General features: G+C 44.7%; 1 protein-coding gene and 1 pseudogene across 1 annotated transcript; both read right to left on the bottom strand.

The window, feature by feature from the left end:
- Window positions 1-2,098: 2,098 nt before the first annotated feature.
- Window positions 2,099-9,485, bottom strand: LOC128117209 (coiled-coil-helix-coiled-coil-helix domain-containing protein 2-like; annotated as a pseudogene).
- Window positions 9,486-9,940: 455 nt separating this feature from the next.
- LOC128116228 (60S ribosomal protein L39) lies at window positions 9,941-10,296 on the bottom strand. The gene has a single exon (XM_052747412.1). It carries the CDS (start codon window positions 10,242-10,244, stop codon window positions 10,089-10,091), a length of 156 nt encoding a protein of 51 aa, XP_052603372.1. The 5' UTR covers window positions 10,245-10,296; the 3' UTR covers window positions 9,941-10,088.
- Between the last annotated feature and the right edge of the window lie 7,978 nt (window positions 10,297-18,274).

The following is an 18,274-nucleotide window of genomic DNA, read 5'->3' on the forward strand; positions in this document are numbered from 1 at the left end:
GGGTAAGCATAGAAACTTAAAAGTTTGCAAGATGGCCCAGTGGTTAAAGTGACCTGCTGCCAAGCCTGATGACTGCATTTGATCCACACGGTGGGAGGAGAAAACTGACTGATTTAAGTTGTCCTACCCATTCACTATAGCAGATACACGTCTTCCCAACACAAACACACACACACACACACACACACACACACACACACACACACACACACACACACACACACATACACACACACACCCACACACCCACACACCCACACACACCCACACACACCCACCCACACACACACACACCCACACACACACCCCACACACACACACCCACACCCACACACACACACACACACACACACACACACACACACACACACACACACCACCACACACACACACACACACACCACACCCCACACACCCCACATAAACGTAAAAAAAAATTAATTAGGATCACTTAGCTGGGTGTGGTGGCACCTATCTGGGACATTAACACTCAGGAGGCTGAGGCAGGAAGCTGTCACTTTGAGTCTAGTCTGAAATACACAGTGAGACTTTGTCTCAAACAAAACAAAACAAACCCCAAACCAACCAACAAAAAAAAACCCCAAAAAAACAAAAGAAAACAAAACAAAAACAAACAAAAACCCCAACCAACCAACCAACCAAACAAAAAAACCAAAAGAAACCCAAAAACCTAGAAGTTTGCCAGGCAGTGGTGGCACACGCCTTTAATCTCAGCACTTGGGAGGCAGAGGCAGGCGGATCTCTGTGAGTTCAAGGCTAGCCTGGGCTACAGAGTGAATTTCAGGGAAGCTGCCAAAGCTACACAGAGAAACCCTGTCTCAAAAAAACGAAAAAAGAAAAAAAAATCTAAAAGTTTTGAGACTGGAGAGATGGCTCACAGGTTAAGAGCATTTACTGCTCTTCCAAAGGCCCCGAGTTCAATTTCCAGCAACCACATGGTAGCTCACAACCATCTATAATGAGATTTGGTGCCCTCTTCTGGCCTGTAGGCATACATGCAGGCAGAACACTGTATACATAATAAATAAAAACCTTAAAAAAAAAAAAATCTAGAGTTTCTCCCAAGCATGCAGAACTGGGGTTGTCTTTGAATCAGAAGACACCTAAGAGCTTGGTGCCACGTGTCACCACACTGTTTACTTAGGACAAGTCCAAGCCCAGTCACTTCATTTCAGAACTGGGGAAAGAAGCAAGTCATTTATTCTCACTGTTTGAAGACTGAGAGTCAAGGAAAAGGCAAAGATTAATGGAGCCGCACCCCTTGACTGAATCCAGCCTGCACACTCACTGGGGTGCAGACAGTGAACTGGGCAGGTTTGGGAAAGGATGGCTGTCCCATGTGACTTCTGTCTGTACAGAGAACAAGAGTCTGCCGAGGACACTGGTTTAGAGACTGGGGCGGCCTTGGGCCATAGGTGCAAATTATGCTTAGAAGACTGGAAAATCCAAATGCTTTAAAAGCAGGGGACCACAGAAGAGTGGAAGGAGGTGGGGACTTGGCTGCTACACATTCAAATTCACATTAATGATTCTTTAAAATGGACTGAATCCACCACCCTTGTGAAACAGAACCCTTCTGTGGGCCCAGCCCTCCCCTCCGTTCACATGCTAATCCCTGATTGACAGACTGGCCAAACTTGCCTTTCCACCTCTGAAGGTCAGGAATCTCCTCTCCCTTGCCATGCTCTCCTAGGTGCTGTTTGTCAAAGAACGCTAGGACGAGACTTCCCGGAGATGAGGGTAAGGAGTGAATTGCACTAACTCTGCATAGATTCATCCAGGTAATAAGCGGAAAGTGTAGAATTGACACCTGTAAATATAAAGTGTAATTTTGTACTGATCAATTCTATCTGGGTATGAAAACACATTTATTTTTAGAGGTACTCAAGGACTGGGATGTAACTTAACAATAGAACATGTGCTTAGTTAGTATCCTGAAGTCCCTGGACTCAATCTCCAGCAATCTTCTCAAAAACAAACATTTAAATTTTCCTCTTTAAGGAAGCTAGCATCATTAAGCCACTGATAATGGTTAGCACTTACTATTCTTTGTCAGGTACCGTCTACCCAGAGGATCTCATTCTGTTTCATGTAATCCTTGTGGCAGCCCTTGGAAGTTGGTGCTGTTCTTGTCTTCACTAGATGGGTGAGAATCCTCAGGCATAGAAAGGTTCAGTGGATCTCCAAAGTGGCTCAGAGAGTGTCGGAGATGAACCTAGGGAATATGGCCAAGTTGCCACTGATAAGTCTAAGTAACGAGCTAACACTATTTTTTTCCTTATTGCTGTGATGAACTACTTGACCAAAAGCAACTTATGGGAGAACGGTTTACTCTGGTTCACGGTAGCAGGAGGCAGGCTATCGTGATGGAAAAACATGGCAGAGGGCGCAGTCTGTGTCAGCAACAGCACACGGGTAGCTGCTGTTTACATGGTGCTGACCAAGAAGGAGAGAGCTCCAGCTTTGAGAAGGGCAAGGCTATAACCCAGAAGTCCCACTCACACCCCTCTGCTACCCGTTTTTGTTGGCTAGACCCCACATCCTAAAGGTACCCAAACCTCATGAAAACAGTGAATACAAAATGAAAACAAAATCATGAAACAGTGCCATAAGTCCAGGACCAAGGGTTCAAACGCACGAGCCTGTGGGAGATAGTTTACACTCAAAACATAACGCTAACATCAAATTCCTTATTCTTCCCCATAAGACTGCACTCCTGAGCTCTTTCCCGGGCCAGTGGAGGGAGTTACCCAGAGCCTGAGACTCTTAGGTGTTGCTACATGACCGCACATGGGTTGTCCAGTGGCCAAGCAAGAGGCTTAGTCATTCCTTACATCCTACTTAATCCATGCGCTGTGTGATCATGTAATCTATGCGCATGTGTGGCGTAGCTCCGTAAAGCCCATCTACGCATGCGTTGGGGGAATCCATAAGAAGCGCTTCACAGACTCCTCCCCCCTCTTCCTCTTCTCCCTCCTCTCTCTCCCAGCACCATCTTCCACAGACCTAAGCACATTCCCCTCTGTTCCTTCTCTTAATAAACTCTTATAGTGGGTTTTGTTGTGCCTTGTGGCTTTTCTTGCACGGTAAACAGAGTCACTTAATGAATAACATTGCGCTGCATCAAACTGATGTTAGGTATCCCCAGTCCTTCTGTGTGGCAGGCAGAGGGTCAGGGGTGGGGTTCTCTGTTATCTCACAAGCTCTCTTTCTTTTGTTTGCTCTCCCTCTGTCACTTTTTTTTTTTTTTCAGCAGGCAGGAGAAAGAAACCGTGGATATTAAGACATGGTCTCATCAGGTAGCCCAAGATGACCACACACTGAGTCTCTCTGCCTCTGCCTCCCAAGTACGGAGATGACACACATTGTTAGTAGCATCATCATAATTAGCATCACTACTTTTCCTGAAATTCTTCGGAACAACGGTTGGAGGTTCAGAGTCAAGGTCTAACAGCGTGTTATAGACTCAATCTCATCGGACATGTGAAACAATGCTGGCGTAATGCATGGGCAGACTGATGGGAGTTCCGTGACCATGACAGCGTGCTGCACACGGAGCAGATGAGGGAAGAACTCTGACTGTGCCCTAGGGCTGAGTCCCCAGATGGTATGTGGACTAGTGCCTTCCTTTTGACCATCCAGGCAGCATGGCAGATGTATAGTGTATGTTGAAGGACGAAAATATTTGTGGGTGCAAAAATTTGGGAGATCGTTTAGTAGATAATCAAGAAAAAAATGTTAATTTCAGGCATTCAAAATCTGTTGTTTCTCTTGCCAAGGGGGCTTGATATCAAGGCTTGTTTCTCTAGCGAAACAGAGATAGAGTATCAGTGAACTCAACAGGGAAGAAAAGATAGATTAATAGGCACCCTTGGGAAGGGGAGGGAGCAACACTGTCCAGCTTGTGATTTAATGCAAGAGTTTGGTCTAAGTGGGAGGACATTTCTACATCTTCAGCCTTTAAATAGGCTGTGGTGATTATTATTCGTCGTCTGCATTCTCTTTGCCTGGCCAGGGCCTGGGTGCCTCCTTAGTTGTCTTACTATCATTTTCTGGCTATTTCTAGCCTTGTAGGTCACCTGATTTCCCTTCCATCTTTCACCTCACCCTCTGACTCTGTCTTCCATGCACGGGGCCTGGCCTGGAGTCACCCATGCTTTGCTGCAGTGGTGTGTGGCATTTCTGAAGGTGTTTCCTATCCACTTTGCTGCCCGCCTCCCTGACATCTCCCGTGGCCTCAGGAATGACTGGGTCCCGGACAGAAACTTGGCTGAGGACCTCAAAGTCAGTTACTTTCTATTCATGGTAATGGACGTCTAGGTTTCCTTTTTCTGTCCATTGCCAAGGTGGGCAGACAGAGGAGTGACTATTGCTTCCAGACCCCTGACTGGGTGGGAAATACTTTCCTGCCATTGGCCTCTTTTCTGGGTTGCATGATTTACCCTAGAGAGAAAAAAATCCCTTTGGCCAGAACTAATTAGGTAGACATCTTTAAGGAAGAAACCTGTCTAATTAATGCTTTAAAGTATCCCTTCTCTCAAAAAATATCATTATTGCGTGTGTGTTAGTTATATTTCAATTGCTGTGATAAAACACTATGTCAAAGGCGTTATATAAAAAGGAAGGATTTATTTGGGCCTACAATTACAGAGGGCTAGAGCCCATGACGTTAGAATGGAGGCCAAGTGGGTAGCTAAAAAAGAAAGCTGAAGACTCACAACTTGAACAAGCATGAGGCCAAGACAGTGAACTAGAAATGGTGTGAGCCTTTAAACTCTCAAAGCCATCTTCCAGGGACATCCTCCAACAAGGCCACACCTCTGAAGCCTTCCCTAACAGTGCCACCAACTGGGGACCAAGCTTTCCAATTTCCCAAGATTCTGGGGGCATCTCATTCAGTGTATGTGTGTGTGTGTGTGTGTGTGTGTGTGTGTGTGTGTGTGTGTGTGTGTATGCTGTGTCATGCAGATGTGTGGAGGTCAGAGAACAACTTTATGAAGGCTGTTTATTTTTTTCTTCCACTTTGATGTGGGCTCCAGGAATCAAACTTGTGCCACCATGCATGTGCTTCTTGCCTCTGAGCCAGCCCCCATGCTTTCTTATGTCAAGAATATTGCTTTGGAAGGAAATGCCATGCTCTACTTAGTCCTTAGCCATGCTTGTTTTGGGTTCTGCACTCACCAAGATGTGAACTCATTGCATCTTCTTGTGATTTTAAAAAAGATTTTATTCTTTAAATACTGTTTATTTGTCCATTAATGCATTAGGGTGTATGTGTGCGTGAGAGAGAGAGAGAGAGAGAGAGAGAAAGAGAGAGAGAGAGAGAGAGAGAGAGAGAGAGAGAGAGGAGAGAGAGAGAGAGAGCAGGGGGGGGGGGAGAGAGAGAGAGAGAGAGAGAGAGAGAGAGAGAGAGAGAGAGAGAGAGAGAGAGAATTCAGGAGCAAATACGCTTGTGTGGATGTCAGAGGACAACTTTCAGGAGCCAGTTCTCTCCTTCCACCTTGTTGAGGCAGGATCTGTCTCACTGTTTCCTGCTCTGCTGTATGCTCCAGGCTGGCTTGGCCCAAGACCTTCTGGTCAAGAACCGGTCTCCACTTCCCATCTCTTCATAGGAATGCTGGGATGACAGATGCAGGCCCCCTCACCAACCTTTTACATAGGCTAAGAATCAAACTCAGGTCTTCAGGCTTGCACAGCAAATACCTTTACCTGCGGAGCCTTCTTGCTGGTCCCCGCTTAGCATTTTTTGCTTACACCTCCAACTTCAACACCACCTTTAAGCATGGAGCAGCAAGTCTTGTTGAATGCATTTCCTGGATGAAAGCTAAGCTTCCACAAGGAACTCTGCCAGTCCCTGCATCAGGCCTACCTTTGATGTTGTAACAGGCTCTGGAGATAAAAAGCTAGAACCAATCCTCCTTTTGTCTTCCCAGAGGGCCTAATTTCACTGTCTTTCTAGAGAGGGTAAACGCACCATGTCTAACACACTGAATCTTTGGAATGGCTCTTCTTCAAAGAGGTGATTAATAAAATCATAATACCACGCGATTCAAAGGGAGAAATTAAAACATGCAGATTTACCATTTGCAAAGCATGGTTAGAACTGTCATAGCCCGCCTGTTCCCTGAAGTCCTCTGCTACGGAGAGGACTGGCACACAACCACACTAGATGTGTAGTTTGCTCTGGTAGCTGATTTGTGCCTTACTCTAATTGAACGATTCACCCCCAGGAACAAGGTGTCAGGTGCTTCTGCCTGTAATCTGTGTCTGCAGACAATGGAGCCCTTACCGGGGAGCTTTGGGTGAGAAGGCAATTATTTCCTGTGTGTGGCATGTCACCCAGGAAGATTTCCTGAGAAAATAAATACAGGGTTGGAAGCTCATCAGGTCGGGAGCCCTAGCTACACTCCTTGTTTGGCTGTTCTTGAGCCCCAGGACTTAAGGTGACTCAGAACGACTCACAGAGACTAACCTCTCAGACTTAAGTGTCTTTTTGAGATAAAATACTCTCTTTAAAAATCCGTTCCCAATAGATTCACTTTTACAAAAGGAAAACACGCTTGCTCAGTTTTCTTCACCTGTAACAGTGTGAAATGCTGCCCCCTGGTGGCTTTCTAGGGTTGGTTATGTTTTACAGTAAAAAGAAATTTTGATTTTTAAATGTATTGGCAGCTAAAACACTTACAATTTTTTTTATGCTTGTTATTTTGCTTTAAAAAAAGTCAGGGCCTCTCTATTATGTAGTTCTGGTTGTCCTAGAACTTGCTATGTAGACCAGGCTGGCCTCAAACTCACAGGAGATCTTCCTGTTCTTACCTCTGGAGTACTGGCATTAATGGCATGAACAACCATGACCCAATTGTGCTTTTTTGAGGCAGGGTCTTCTGTAGCTCAGGCTGGTCTTGAATTCCAAATGCACTGGCTGACCTGTCGCTACTGATATTCCTGCCTGTACCTCCCAAGTGCTGGAATTACAAGTATACACCACCCTGATTAACTAAAACTTTGCTTTGATAATTTTTTAAATGGCCTACCTATTTTCTCTATAGTGAAAGAAGGTAGCATTCATTATAACTACTACTGCACATGACTCTGAAAGGTATTTTTAAAAAATAACATCCCGTGGAGAAAATGCAATGATTTGCTTTATAACGATAAAGGCTACAACCACAATTGACACTCCTGAGAGAAGACCCTCTGCCCCTCCAATATGGACTTGAACAAAATCAGTTCCAATTGGATTCCTGAACTATTGTTTAGAAAAACAATATGGTTTTACTATAGGGGGGAAATTAAAATGCTTAAAACAAAAGCTTAGTCTATAAGCAAAATCTGTTGTGAGTCATGCATCTTAGGAGTGATGGAGGAGCCGCTAGATGGAGCAGCATTCACCATCACCATAAAAAGAAAACTCTGGGACTGTGCTGAAGGATACATCACCAAATGTGGCTGCTTGAATTTAGTAGTCACTAAAATACTATTAAGGAAGTCTCAGTGACAGAATTGTTCTAGTCATAATGTGAATGCTCAATAGGCTCTTCTGGTTGCCGACGGCACTACTGCATATTGCACGGGGACAGACAATGGGTATCATCTTAGGTGAATCTGTGGGCTGATCTTGAGTTTTGTTTTTTTTTTTTTTTCTTCTTCAGAATAAAACCACTTTAATTTTCATCAACTCACAAAACACAACATAGTTGGTTCAAGGAGGCCAAACCGTTGCCCAGTCCCCAACACTACAACTCTTGGTGGACATCTCTTCAGTTAGAACTCTATTTCATGGCCATTTGAAGTCATGGAACTAAGAAGAGGCTTACTCGGGGACCACACTGACACTATCAGTTGTGTAGAGCCGATTTCCATTTCTTCAGTTTGAATTTCTTTTCTTCTTCTTTTTTTCTAAAAAGGTTTATTCATTTATTTTTTTTTTAAGATTTATTTATTATGTATACAACATGTATGCCTGCAGGCCAGAAAAGGGCACCCGATCTCGTTACAGATGGTTGTGAGCCACCATGTAGTTGCTAGGAATTGAACTTAGGACCTCTGGAAGAGCAGTCAGTGCTCTTAACCTCTGAGCCATCTCTCCGGCCCAGTTTGAATTTCTTGATTAACCCATTTGCAATTCTGCACTGCCGAAGCACCTTGTTAAAGCCCTTGTAGGGCTTCCCATCACCCTGGTTCTGGGCACACTCTGGAAACAGCTTGATCTTAAGAGTGCAGGGCCCACAAGACTGCTGGTCCAGCCGCTGGGCTCCCTGAGGCTCCTGGCAAGCGATGTCAGGCTTTGTGGGCTTAACACACAAACTGTTACTGAAGCCCCCAGTGATGGCATGACCCAGGGTGTGCTCCATGGTGGAGCCCACAGCCACATCGGACGCAGTGGTGCCATCTGAACCGTCAGGCCTGGCTGCCGGGGTGCAGCAGCAGATGGTGCAGCTGCTGCTGGAGGCTGAGGGGGAGCCTGGCTGAAGGGGCCACCCAGGAAGAGCAGCTTGGACTTCCACGAAGCATCCTAGGTGCTAGTATGCTCAGTGTCCAGAGAGGACGAACTGCGAAACTCGAGGTTTTTGTTTGTTTGCTTGTTTTGTTTTTTGTCTTTTATGACTTAGAAGCGGCACTTGTTTCTTACAACTCAAAACACACAAGTATTTTGGTTTGGTTATTGTACTAAAAGCTAAGATAAAGCAAACAAGCACTTTACCCCAAGTCTGAGCTGAATATTCCCCAGTCCTCTAACCTGCCAACAACTGTACTCTTGACACTACTATTCACAAGAGAAATCTAACAACAATAAAAACTCACTGATCAGAGATCGGATACATTTCAGTCCTACATTTCAATGCTTCCATGTCACAGAAAATCAGAATACAACAAACATGTGTAAATCTGAGTGAATTCTTGCACAATTAATTTTTAAAATTAATAACTAAAACTAAATGTCTACGATATGTGATTACATATGTGTCTGTGTGCCTAGATGCACACTCATAATTTATTAACAGTGTCTTAGTTATTCTTCTAGTGCTGTGAGGAGACGCCATGATCAAGGCAACTTACAGAAGGAAGCATTTAATTGGGAGCTCGATTACAGTTTTAGAGGATTAGTGCATGATCATCATGGTGGGAAGCAGACAGGCATGGTGCTGGGGTAGCAGGTGAGAGCTTTCTTTACAGCATGATCTGCAGGCAGCAGGCAGAGAGAGAAAGAGAGATGCTAACCCTTGCATAGACTTTTGAAATCTCAAAGCACTCTTATAGTGACACACCTCCTCCAACAAGACAAGTACTCCAACAAGGCCACACCTCTTAATTCTTCCTAAACATCTCACTAATTGGGGACTAAACATACATACATACATACATATACATGTGAGTCTATGGGGGCCATTGATAGGAATTCCCACCACACCCCCACGGTAGCACATGCCTGATGGGACAATAGTCATTTCCGGGTCATACATCCTGCGTGACCCATGACCCCGTGGCTGCATGGTTGCATAAAGCGCGTGGTGCAGCCACGTGATCTATGCGCATGTGTGGAATAGCCATGTGGGCCTGTGTGCCCAGGTACGGCTTGGCCTTTAAAAGCCAGCCCCCATGTTCCCCTGCTCCCTTCACACATGTGTTCTTTCAGCAGGCCTGATCACGTCTATCCTTTTCTCCTCATCTTAATAAAACTCTTGTTAGTGGATTCTGTCCTGTTTTCCTCGCAGGGTAAGAGCCCCGCTAAAAACCAACAACCATTCTCATTCAAACCACCATACTCCACTCCCTGGCCTCCGTAGGCTTATAGCCACATGATAATGCAAAATGCGTTTAGTCTAACTTCAAAAGTTCCTGTCGTCTCTCATTCTTAAGACTGTTTAAAAGTCCAAAGTCTCATCTGACACACAAGACAATCTCTTTTTTCTTTTTTTTGAAGGTTCTACATTTTATTACTGGACAAACTACTCCCCCAACTTAAAACACGACCAAGTCTTCAGGTTAAAATGTTGAACTCCACGTGGTAGGATTGCTTGATGAACCACAATTCAGTATAAACTGTCTTGCCATTGTGTGAATCCTTACAGACCCAGCTTTGTTCTCCTCCAGTGTCTTCTCTTGGAGTTGTACCTTATTTTGTTACCAGTTTTCATCCGAATCCACTGAGGAATGGGACGATTTTGCTTTTGTTTCTTGGCCAGGAATCGCTTGATTCTGAAAGTCTTGTGAGAAGACATGGTGAGAAGCCAAGTCAGGAGCCCACCGCACGATGGAGGAGGAAAGGAGAAGAGCACAAGACAATCTCTTAACTGTAAAACAACAAAACAAAACCCCCAACAGATCATATACCTTCAACATTCCAATGTTCAACGGCACAGATGTGCATTACCATCCTAAAGGGAGGAAAGGGGCGTAGTGAGGAAATACTGGATCAAAGCGAGAATGAAAAGCAGCAGGGCAAACTCCACATTCTGCAACTCCAGGTCTGATGTTAAAGCGTTTATTAGATGGCTCTCCCCTTCCAGGTTTTTTTTTTTTTTTTTTTTTAGATAGGGTTTCTCTGTGTAGCTTTGCGCCTTTCCTGGATCTCGCTCTGTAGACCAGGCTGGCCTCGAACTCACAGAGATCTGCCTGGCTCTGCCTCCCAAGTGCTGGGATTAAAGGCGTGGGCCACCATTGACTGCAACACATTTCTCTCCTGGGGTTGGTTCCACATCCTGTTAGCAGCTCTCCTCAACAGGTGTCCCATAGCTCTGCCATCTTCAGCGTCTTGGGATCTCTAAGGAAATCTAGGCTTCACTTTCACTGTTTCACATGATTGGCCTCTCTGGGCCTCCTTCATGGGACTTCCCAGCTGCAAGCTTGGCTTTCCTTAAGCACGAAGGAAGATTCCACAATTGCTTTACTACAGTATCGCTAAATCCAGAACTGCATGGCCGTAACTGCGAAGGTCTTCAGCTTGCTGGGGCTGGAACCCCTCCTTGATTTGAATTTGTGTGAGCTTTTCCTTTTTGATGGTTTCCTTTGCTGCTGAAGTTATTTCCTTTTCGCAGCTGTGGGGCTGGCCTGAAGCTACAAAGGGGTGGAAGTATCCTTCAAAACCCCAGATTTTCTCACCCCAAGAGCGGCAGTTGTTTGGGTGCTCCTCCTCCTCTCCTCCCCCCAGGCTCCGCCCACTCCCCTTCTCTCCTCAGGCGCAAAAGACCCCAGAAGATAGGCTTTTCGGAGCGTGGACCTGCCCCGCAAACATAGCATCTGATAAGCCCACATGTCTGCAAGGCAGCTCGGACTGCTTGCCGTTTATCTGATCACCGAAACATCCCAGGCTGGACTTCCTATATGACCTTATAAGGTTCTTTCCCCTGACCCCTGCTCCCCCTGAGTGTGCAGATAAAGCCCCTTCAGTGTCCTTGCCCCAATCTATGACATGCCGCCACCTCTCAGCACTCTCTCCCGCAAGCTCTGAATCTGTATATCTATCTGCCTGCCCTCAACCTGGTCCGCACACGCAAATTAGGTGAATTCCCTTGCTCCTTTTGTCTGCCCGAGATGATATAAGCTAGTCTGTTACTTCCACACGGGAGCTACACACTGACACAGCCTCCTGGGCTGCTCAGGATCCTCTTCTGGTTCTACCGAGCTTGGTCCTGCTTTTTCTTCCCAGGTCCCACTAGTCTAGACTAAGCGGGACTCGAGCTGGCACACAGCAATATCCCAGTCCCTGTGTGTGGTACTGACTTCTGTCTTAGTTACTGTTGTACTGCTGTGAGGAGACACCATGACCAAGGCAACTTCTGAAAGGAAGCTTTTAATTTGGGGACTTGCTTACAGTTTGAGATGGTTTGTCTATGAACATCACAGCAAGAAGCAGACAGGCCTGGCATGGACTTTTGAAACCTCAAAGCCCACCCCAAGTGATGTCAGACCTACTTCAGCACCTCCTAATCCTTCCTAAAAAGTTCACTAACTGGGAACTAAGTATGCAAACCTACGAGCATACAGGGAATGTTCTCATTCAAGTAGTCTTCTTTGCTTGGCGACAGAAAACAGTTTAAGGGAGAATGGGTTTATTTTAACTCAAAGTTTCAGATGACAGTTCGTTGCAGGGAAGTATTTAGTCACATCATATACACAGGTAAGAGCAGAGAGAAATGAATGCATGGATGCTTATTGTTCAGGCACTTTACTCTACACCTCTACAAACCAGGGAATGGTACACCCACTTTTACCCAAGGGCTTCCCCATTAATTAAGGTATGGAGACACTCTTCCGCAGGCATGTCCAGAGGCCAGCCAACCTGATCCGGACACGCCCTCACCGAGCCTCTTTTCCCAGGTGATTCTACATTGTGTCAGGCTGACAATGAACGTGAACCGTCACAGATGTCATCTTGTCATATTGAAAACACAGGCATGCGTAGGATAGTGATGGCACGCCATGAACGAAGCATTAAGAGGATTGCTTCAGGCGCAGTGAGCACCGGACCTTCCATGCCTTCTCAGATACCGAGGTCCGTTGCCTCTGCGTTCCTCTCTCTGAGGGGTACCTCACCTGAGCTAGCTGGCCTTTCATTTTGACCCCGATATCAAGACACTATAAAATAACGAAAGAACTGACTTCCTTACTGGCTGCCAAGCCTTAGATAACCACAGCCAGGAAGCTTGGAGCAACGAGCCTTTTGCTGACCTCACGTCTCCTTGGAGGCACAAACATTAATAATGACTTAGATGTAAAATGTCTGGAATAGCTGCATAATCAGGATCCCACACAAGCAGTTAAAGACCAAATTTCATTATCAAATGTCGAAAAGGGCTTGCTGTAGACCCAGGGGACCAACCAGTCTTGAGCCGGGATTAATGCTGCTCTCAGACCCCATCAGAGAAATTTCTTTGTGTAGTGGATGGTGAACAGAGAAATTCACAGCTGGTTTTGACAACGAATAACTGTTGATTGCTTAGCCGCAAATGGGGCATCTATAATATACCACCTCCCCAAGGCTCAGGGACCATTGAGGAATACGGGAGCGGCACTATTGTAAGAGTCAGAGGTTACAGTGCTTTCTGAATATTACTGCTGGACACGTACGTGAACTCACAGAGCTGTGGTCGCATAAGAGCTGCACACGAAAAAGCCAATCGAAGTTCTGACATGTGGTGAGAAGGGGTTTATAAGCGCCTAAATAAGTAGCTGTGAACACTTAATGCCTTCTGGGGTAAGGAGAGTCGGTTTTCTTTAAGGACGTGGACCCTGCTCCAACGGATGGACAGCACGAACTGGAGTTTTGAACACAAACTGGAATATTGAACACAAACAACAAAACAAAGACATGAAGCTGGGGGGAGTAAGGAGGTGGGGGTCGTTCTGAGAGAAGTTAGGGAATAAAGTGGGGGTAAATATGATCAAAATACCTTGTAAGAAATTCGTGAGGAATAAAAGTATTTTTTAAATAATTAAATTCAATCTTTAAAAAAGTTAAGTAGGTTTTGTGTGAACGGAAGCCCTTATTAATAATGCACATAAATAGAGCGAGCCCTCTGGCCTTTTCTTCTATGATATGGGTACTGTTGAAGAAATTAGTAAAAGAGAAGAAAAATAGCTGTGCGGATGATGCACTCATGGAGAATTCAAACTCAATTTCAGGGAAAAAAAACTGCCGGAAGCAACGTATGTAAATGATGGTAGGTTGTGACCTATTATTGGGTTGTGAAAACGCAGAGGGCTAAAAAAGCATCATAAAAAGCAGAAGGACAGACTAGCAAACATCTGTGTGCACAGAAGATGTCCTTTTTTTTTTGGTTTTTCGAGACAGGGTTTCTCTGTAGCTTTGTGCCTTTCCTAGAACTCACTCTGTAGCCCAGGCTGGCCTCGAACTCACCAGGCTGGCCTCGAACTCACAGAGATCCACCTGCCTCTGCCTCCTGAGTGCTGGGTTTAAAGGCGCATGCCGCCACCACCCGGCCACAGAAGATGTCGTAGGGTTTGTATTGCTGTGATAAAACATCAAGACCTCAGCAATTCCTAAAATCAAGAGTTTAATATGGCTTACCGTTCTAGAGGGTTTGAGTATAGAATGGAAGGAAGAGCTAAGGCATAGTGGGAGGCAACTGGAAGAGCAGCTAACAGTTCACATTTTGACCCACCAGCAAGAGACACAGAGCACACAAGGAGTGGCAAGTGACTTTTGAAACCTCAAGCCCACTCTCAATGACACACCTCCTCCAACAAGGCCACACCTCCTAATCCTTCCCAAACAGTTCCAACAATGGAGGACCAAGTTTTCAAACATAAAACTGTGTGTGTGTGTGTGTGTGTGTGTGTGTGTGTGTGTGTGTGTGTGTGTGTCAGGGGCGAGGGGGGTGGGTGGGCGGGGGGCATTCTCATTCAAATCACCAAGAGGAAAAGTGTGAATTGTTTGGGGGGGAAGGTTTTCTTAAATGTGTTTTAGGATTTTTTTTTTTTTAAGACAGGGTTTCTCTGTGTAGTTTTGTGCCTTTCCTGGAACTCACTCTGTTGACCAGGCTGGCCTCGAACTCACAGAGATCCTCCTGTCTCTGCCTCCTGAGTGCTGGGATTAAAGACATACGCCACCACCGCCCGGCTGTGTTTTAGAATTTATGTGAGAGTATAGGAAGTAATGTCATAAATTGTGTATGTGTGTGCGCATGTGTTTCACAAAAGATGTAAAAACACTGATATATTTGGTGACAGGAGCACATTTTTTTAAACATAAACAAGGAAAGACATATTTTTGGAGACTGAGACAGCCAAGTTCCTTGCCAAATTGTTATTCTTGTGAGAGTCCAGAGCATGCTGGCTTGCTCATCTGCTGCTCTTTAGTGGGAAGAAAGACCTGGGAAAGCTCAGAGAATCATGTTTTCTGTTAGAAGAAAGCTTGTGTCTCCTAAAGCTTAGAACTGTGCATTTCAGCTGCTCCCTCCCACGGTGGAGCGGTCTCTGCTGACCTGCTCAGCCGTTTCTCACATTCTACCCGTTATGGTGCCTTTCTCATCTCTCCATACCTAGGAAATGGGAGAGCTCTTGTGGAAAGAGAACAAATGTGCTTGACTTGGAGTTGTGACACTTGGAGTATGTAGAAGATGCCGTTTTCCCCCCATATGGTTCATACTTGACATGTGACGAAGGACCTATGTATCAGGGAGACTCCTGGGAAGAAGACAAGGGTGTCATCTGGTCACTGTGAAATGGAAAAAGATTAAACCCCGAAAGAATGTAGTATCAACTCCCTCTGGCAAGGATCTTCCACTTTCCCAGGCTTGCTGCCCAAACATAGAATGAGCCTGCCCCTTGCAGGTGTCCGTGTATCTCGGAGGGAGTCATCTCATGGCGGCGGAACAGCAGAACAAGCTGGCTCAGTATCAGAACAGAGAGGGGGAGGATGGAGAGAAACTGCTATTCACTGTTTCTCCAACCCTATCGTTTGCAACTAGACTCTTGTTTCCTGGAACTTCAACTTTCGCTTGTGGAGCAGAGAAAGTTTGAAACTGCTTTTAAACTCGGAAACAACACAAAACGAAACTAGAAGTTGTAAAACTAATTTGGCTGATGGGATGGCTCAGTGGGTAAAGGCAATTGTTGACAAGCGTGAATAACTGAGTTCAATTCCTGGAACCCACATGGTGGGGTGGGGGAAGAGAACGTGTTATCGCAGGCTTGGCAGCCAGGGCCTCTCACAAGGGTTCCAAGGAAGAGTCCCTCTTCAAGTTGTCTGGCAGAGAGAATGGTGTGTGTGTGCGTTAGAGTCTATCATCATTTTGCCTTGTGTTTGTAATTATTTTTTTATTTGTTTGTTTAGTGTGGGGGCGGGGTAATGTACTTGTGTGTTCATAAATAGTGGATAATTTTTTAAAAAGTTATAATGGTGTTTCTGCATATTTGAGGATCTAATAGAAATATCTATCTCCTTCATCTCTTCAATGTGTGTGTGTGTGTGTGTGTGTGTGTGAGAGAGAGAGAGAGAGAGAGAGAGAGAGGAGAGAGAGAGAGAGAGAGAGAGAGAGAGAGGAGGGAGGAGAGAGAGAGATAGAAACACGCACAGAGAGAGAGAGAGAGAGAGAGAGAGAGAGAGAGAGAGAGACCGAGAGAGAGAGAGAGAGACCGAGAGAGAGAGAGAGAGAGAGAGAGAGAGAGAGAGAGAGAGAGAGAGAGACAGACAGACAGACACACACACACACACACACACACACACACACAGACAAGCAGACAGGCAGACAGATAGACCTTACACCCTATGTAGTCCATACTAGCTTGGAACTCACAATCCTCCTGTCTCAGATTCCTGAATGCACCACCATGCCCATTTCTGGATAGCCTTATTTTCAATATTTCCCTGAGTATTTTCTCATTTTGTTGTTGTTTTAAGACAAGGATTCATGTAGCCTAGGTTGGTGTCAAACTCCTGTTACAGTTAGTACTAGCCTTGAACTCCTGATCCTCTCTCTAGCCTCTATTTCTTGAGTGTTGGGATAGTAAGTGTGTGCCATCAGATGTGGTTTCTTCACCACACACTAAAAAAAAACCCCTACATTTTAATGTGATTTTGTTTTGGTTTTTGAGACAGGGTCTCTCAACATAGTCCTTGCTGTCCTGGAACTCACTAGTACACGAAGCTGAACTTGAACTCAAGAGACTGGCCTGCCTCTGCCTCCGGAGTACTGGGATTAAAGGCGTGTACCACCATGCTAGGTTTTATGTGATTTTTATTCATTCGTTCATTCATCCATCTATCTATCTATCTATCTATCTATCTATCTATCTATCTATCTATCTATCTATCTATCTATTTTCTTTTTTGATACAGGGTTTCCTGGAACTCACTCTGTATACCATGCTGGCATTGGACTCAGATTCACCTGCCTTTGCCTCCCAAGTGCTGGGATTAAAGGCGTGTGCCACCACCACCCAGCTTTATGTGATTTTTATCATTGTCTTATTTTAAGATATAAATTAGCTGAGGGAGAATTGTGCAACAAGGATGTTAGTTTAAGTCCACAAGTTAAATTCTCTAGGATTATTTTTAACATTTTCTTCATGCAAATTGAAAAGTTTCACGTGGTTTGTTTCTAGTAATCTGATCTTTTTTTCTGTGTCTACAGTAAAATGACACTTTCTTTTCCATAAATGTGTGCACATGAAGGATATTGATTTTACATTCTAATTTTATATCCTACTATTTTTCTGTATTGAACAATTTCATAGTCTTGTAACAAAATACCCAAGACACATAACTTATAAAGAAGAAAAAGCAGATTTAGTTGAGGTTTTGGAGGTTCGAGTTTGGGGAAATGCAGCCTCATAGTTTTTGGCCACTTGTGACAGCAGCATATTATGATGGGAGTGTGTGTTGTAGTGAACACTCACATCAATGCTATGGTAGCGGTAGGATGTGGGAGACTCGGAGACTCAGAGACCCAGAGACCCAGAGACCCAGAGACCCAGAGACCCAGAGACCCAGAGACCCAGAGACCCAGATTGGGTTTCACAATTTCCTTTGGTGACATCCACAAAGATCTGCTGCTGTGCCAGGAGTCCTCACTTCTGAAAGGTCTGTGGCAATTCCTAGTACCCCCATCTGAGTCCAAATCTATCTATATCTATATCTATATCTATATCTATATCTATATCTATATCTATATCTATATCTATATCTATATCTATATCTATATGAACCCTTGAAGGACACTCATCAGACTATACTATTTTATAACTTTAAAGATAGTGTATGCATGCATCATCATTCATTTTGTTTGTTCTAAAAGTCCATTTCATTTAGCTAATGAAAGGTTCCCCCCTCCCATTTCTTTCCTTTAAAGAAACGAATCTCTTTTATGAATATGGGTGTTTTGTCTGTGTGGGTGTCTGTGCATCACGGGCCTGGTGCCTCTAATGAGGCATCAGATCCCTGGAACTGGCATTATAAATGGTTGTGAGCCACCTTGAGAATGCTGGGAATTGAACTGGGTCTTCTGCGAGAGCTGTCATCTCTTCAGCATCAAGATTTTTCTCCGTAGCCCAGGCTGAGCATAAACACCAGCCCTTCCTGCTTCTACCTTCCCAGTATGGGGAACTCAGGCCTGGAGCACTACACCTGGAAGGGTATCTTTTTTAAAGTGTCAGACTTTTCTTTGCTGGAAGCTCCATTTTTTTTTTTTTTTTTTACTTCCAAAGTTACTTCAATATTTTTATTATCGCTTTACTTGCTCATATTTTGTTAAAGTTTTAGTTCACTTTGTATGCTCATTAATCTTAC

The sequence above is a fragment of the Peromyscus californicus genome, unplaced genomic scaffold, assembly GCF_007827085.1.
Source record: "Peromyscus californicus insignis strain IS unplaced genomic scaffold, ASM782708v3 Scaffold_20__1_contigs__length_68692818, whole genome shotgun sequence".
In the NCBI taxonomy this organism is placed as follows: domain Eukaryota; kingdom Metazoa; phylum Chordata; class Mammalia; order Rodentia; family Cricetidae; genus Peromyscus; species Peromyscus californicus.

What these genes read in the sequence shown, in the direction of transcription:
- LOC128116228 (XM_052747412.1), bottom strand. Translation starts at nt 10,244, where the DNA reads ATGTCTTCTCACAAGACTTTCAGAATCAAGCGATTCCTGGCCAAGAAA.